Genomic DNA, 5014 nt, shown 5'->3' on the forward strand with positions numbered 1-5014 from the left:
AACCACCAGCCTTCTGGTTAGCAGTCAAGTTCTTTAGCCATTATGCTACCAGAGCTCCCATATATATATATATATATAAAAGCAACCAAGCATATGAGATCAAGAGGACAACATTTGCTTAGGTTAGAGCTAAGAAGTCAGGAGGCGATGGGAAAGAAGGCTGAAGGGAAGGGGTGGGCACAGGGAGGAAGTGAGAAGAATGCCATCACAAAGTGGGAATTGCAGTAAATATCACAAAACAGATTGAATATGAATTGTTGAATGGAAAATCAATTTACTCCAAAAATTTTCACCCAAATCACAATTGAAAAAAAAAAAATCAGTGTGCCACAAAGATGCATACATTCTTTCAAAATACTGTGAATAAGTCATTGATTTGATGTGCTAAATAACTGAATATAGTTCATACTAAGCACATTTTTAAAATGAAGAATATATTAATCACCAGGAAACTCTGGGTTAGAATATAAAATGAACTTTCTTTGCAGGGTGTATGTGTGTGTGTGTGTGTACGCATGCTTGATTTTTAGAAGCATTTTCAAAATAATTGCCTAAAGAGGTAAAAAGTTGAAAAAAATATTGCCTCCCACTGATTTCCACAGAGACTGAAAAAAAAAGATCCATGTTAACATATTTAAAAAAAAAAAAAAAAAAAAACTCATTGCCATGGAATCAAATCCAACTCATAGTTGGGTTTCTGAGGCAATATCACTACAGAAGTAGATTGCTCAATCTTCCTTCCGAGGAGTGGCTGGTAGGTTTGAACCACCAGCCTTCTGGTTAGCGGTCAAATGCCTTAAGCACTACACCACCAGAGTTCCCATGTTAACATATAGCTCAAATAAAATGTATTAAGTGTTTTCTTTTTTTTTTTTTTTGCTCAAATGTCTTCTAATAAATTAGCTTTCTATGTATAATATTTGTGCTTTTCTAAATTTCAGTGTCATAACCTACATATTGCATTTTTTGCCATACTTAATAATGGAAAATTTGTATTCTTTAATTATTTTTTAATTAGGGCTACTTCAATATAAAATTCCAGAGAGATTGGACCTTCTATTTGTGAATCAGAATGACCTGAGACATATCCAAGTAGTAAGCTGTGATTTCTTTATTTCAGTGCCAATTTAGGTCTTAAAAAAATTAGTCGATGAAGAGGATCTCATACTAGTCCCCAATAAAGTTGTTGACCAGTGGGAATGGATAAGAGCAGAACAGATTTCTTGAAATAGCCTGGTACTTGATTATGCTTTGAATGAGCTAGTTTGGGATATTGTATTAAGAAGAAATGAGGTACATTATTTGTTCTCTTGCTTTTTAGCTAAGAATGAAACCCTGACATTACCTGCTGAATCTAAAACACCAGAAGTAGAAAAAATTCCAGCACAGCCCATAACAGGTAATAAGAGTCTGATGTTGATTTTTGAAAGAATAAATAACATATTTTCCAAATGGCAAATGAGGTACAAGTCTGTATTTTTTTCATTGAAGAGTCATTTTCATTTTGATATTAATTTATTTTGATCTTAAGCACAAAACAGTAAAATATTCCAGGTCCTTAATCTAGTTGTTGGGAAGACAACAGATGTAAAATAGACTATTGAGTCATATAAATGATGTGCAATATGGAAGCTATATTTTTACTTTAACTACCTCAGTGTTCTGAAATGTTTTCTATTAGTGTATAATGTCATGTTTTTGGTGCTTTCTTGTACTATGAAGTCAGAGACTAGCTTTCCTTTCTTTACTTTCTCAAGTGGTCAGTTTAGTGAAATGTGCTCTATCCCTTGCAAATCCATGGGTTGGTACCCATGAAAGCACTTTGGAATCATTTAGAAACAAATGTGTTGTGGAAGACTTAGGATCCTAGTATAGAGAATGTATAATAGTTTGGTAACAATACTTTAAAGAATAAATGTGGTATTTCCCCATACTTTATCAGCAGTTACTAACAAACATTCATCATTTCCTCCCTGGATAAGCTACACATGTCCAGCCCACTGAGGAAACACTTTTCTCTGGATTACAGAGTTCTTGCCAGAGCAATAACTTTATACCCAGGACTCGTGAAATGACTATCTGGAAAGAATTCCCCAAAATTCACATTTACCAATCTAAGTGGATATTTATTTAAAATTACTTTAACTTGCAATATCACTGGATGGAAATTGCTGGAGAAACAGAATACCTTGACTTCAAGAAAGCTTATCAAATAATATTTCTGACAGAGCAAGATGAGTATGGTCCTGCTTAAAGAGAAAGATGAGCCTTTTAGCTTCAACTTCATGGGGTTAGGGCTGAGGTAGAAAGCTATTCAAGCTGCTGGAATAATCCATTAGGATGAAAATTCCTGGGCAGTTTTTATTACTATTATCTCAATATAATTTGTCAGTGCCAAAACAAGCATAGGCATGACCCTGTTGGTGACTCCAAATTCTTTTCTGTCTCAAATATTCTACCCATTTTCCCAATTATACTTTCTTCTCTTGGCACAATGTCTGATGTGAGAGTCTACATATTTCTTTGTTCTCTGCCAGCCCTGCCTCAGAATTTTCCACTTCAGAACCATTTACATAAACATTATAATTTATCATTCACTGTTGCTGTGTTTATTTCCTATCCTTACCCTTCAAAATTCAGAAACTTTCTAGTTCAAAATTTACTTCCAATCCCAGTGACCTTGATTTTTATTTTTCCAAAACTAGTGAGCTGAGGTCTTCTTTGTCCTTTTACTTAGTACTTGGGACCACCCGGTGGCTGAACATTTGAATCCTCATTATGATTGCAAGCCAGTTTTGAGCTCTACATGTTGGCTTCTGTTTAGAAGAGAAAAATCTTGTATTGTCATGACTAAAAAAACCTGTTTCCCCCAAGGTCATTCTTTCATCTGCCCACATATCACTCCATTTAATAAACACTTAATATGTTCTTACTGTATCCAGTCATTATATTAAAGCCTGACTATAAAGAGAAAAAGGCAGAGAAATAAAAAAGTCATGGTGAACCTAATGAGCGTTTTAATGGAGTTCAGTTCAGTGTTCCCTTTTGAAGCAGACAGAAAATGAATGAAATGCAGTGAGGAATGGTCAGGGAGGAGGCCCAGCTTCAGTGACTGAGGCATGCTAGGGAGGAGGATGTACTTAATAACCAACTTGAAAAGAATGGACTACACAAGTATCAATTGTGAATTCTAAAAGGCAGCAGAGGGTGTCTCCTGGTCTTTGGTTGCTTCATCATTTTACCTTAATTTATAAAATTACTTTTTTTTTGTTTTTCAGTGACTCCTGAAACTGTTCCAAGAACCACTAAACCCACTGTGTCTAGTGCATTAGACATTTCAGAAACAGTACTGGGTAAATCTAAGAACTTCCCTTTCTTTGAAAAACAAAAAACAAACAAAAAATATCCTCACCTATTCTCAGAGAGGAGAGAAGTAACTTCAGTGTCAGCTTCTTCATGATCTTTCCCTACCCCATCCCCATATTCCTAGTAGTAGTTCACTTTCCTCTTTTTCGGACCAATTTTGCTTAAGCATTAACAACATGCCTTGATCTTGGTTACTGACAGTTTAGGCAAATCTGGATGCTAATCACTAACTGCACTCCCTTTATACAAGACTCTTAGGTTATATTCAAAAACAGAATACCAGCCTTTTAACCCCAAAATCTTGAAGGGGTGGGGGAACCTGGAAGTCTTGACTATGCTTTCTGCTTCGATTGGCTTTTGGAAGTCTTGTGCACACTAAACTTGGAGAGATTCCCTGAATTATAATCCCTATTTAAAAGAATTTTATGCCTCTTTCTTTGCTGTTTCCCTCCACTTAACAAAAGAAGCAGTGTGTATTTATTTAACTCTGCATTAATTCTTTCATGCCATACCACCGCCCTTTGAAAGTATGCCTTCAAATTTTAACAGCTGTGTAAAAGTTTTCCAAGGAAAATCAGCCATTTCCAGGAGTGGCATCAGCTGCTGGGTGCACACATGAGTCCTTGTTATAAAGCATGTTCTGCATGGTCATGGTTCAGCCACCGTGTCAATTCCTGAGATAAGGAATTACTAACAGCATTCTTCTTTATTATAGTTCACAGCGAAAAGACCCCAGAAACGTCACAAACTATTCTGGTACCTAGGTTTGAACCGCCACTGAGCACTCTAGGTAAAATTTATTTGACACTGCAACTTTATTATTACCTTGGGAATTTTATGCATGCTTGAAAGAAGTTCTTAAGCTGATTCATTCATATTTATCTCTTCCCAGGAAAGAAGGAAGAAATAGGCTCCCTAACACCCAAGCCCTTAAATACTTTAAAATCTTTATTTTGTAATTGAGGATCCTAAAGAGGCTCTCCTATATTACACATCCTTTGACTTTTTTCTTTTTGGTGGCCATAACTGATATTATGTTTGATTCTTTGAATTCAACATCATTGTTCTACTGAACAAATTGATATTTTCTATATTTTTCCTAAATGTTTTTATTCCATTGCCTCTTGACAAAGAAAATATATTTGATATTTCTGTGGACTGCCTCTTAGAATTCTTAGAATGTTTTTGTGTGGAATATAAAAAATATGAAGGGAAGTAGCTTAAGCACAAAGCCACGTAGTTACCAAAATTTTTGTTTGTTGGTTTGAATTTAAACAAGATATATCTAATAGCTTGCATACAGATAGCTGAAGAAATGAGGAAACTAGTTTAATAAGAGCCCCAATTCCTCAAATTTAGCAATTATTATTCTTTTAAAAAAAAAGAAAGAAAGGAAGGAAAAAAAAAAAGTTGGGAGGGGCTTTCTTATATTAATCGGCATTGAAACACAACAGTAAGAAATACTGCTAGTAAGTTCCAGCAAGATGGCGGACTAGGCAGAAGGATTGCACAGACCCTCTTCAACAAAGAAAAAGGAAACCAATTAACACAGACACAGAAGATAATCGTGGACCCCTGAGCCTTGAAGGGAAGGATACAGAATTGGACTAAACCCCAATTAGTAGAAGAATTTGCGTGAAAATACCAA

At 35.3% G+C, this 5014-nt stretch overlaps 1 protein-coding gene across 1 annotated transcript in view; it reads left to right on the plus strand.

The window, feature by feature from the left end:
* Positions 1–5014, plus strand: part of LOC103201149 (ABI family member 3 binding protein) — a 430073-nt gene that overhangs the window by 261268 nt on the left and 163791 nt on the right. Inside the window, 3 exon segments of the mRNA XM_042781643.1 lie at positions 1322–1399; positions 3279–3353; positions 4082–4156. Coding sequence (XP_042637577.1) covers positions 1322–1399; positions 3279–3353; positions 4082–4156 — 228 coding nt within the window.

Source organism: Orycteropus afer, unplaced genomic scaffold (genome assembly GCF_000298275.1).
Source record: "Orycteropus afer afer isolate SDZICR_OR568_19922 unplaced genomic scaffold, OryAfe1.0 scaffold00143, whole genome shotgun sequence".
In the NCBI taxonomy this organism is placed as follows: Eukaryota; Metazoa; Chordata; class Mammalia; order Tubulidentata; family Orycteropodidae; genus Orycteropus; species Orycteropus afer.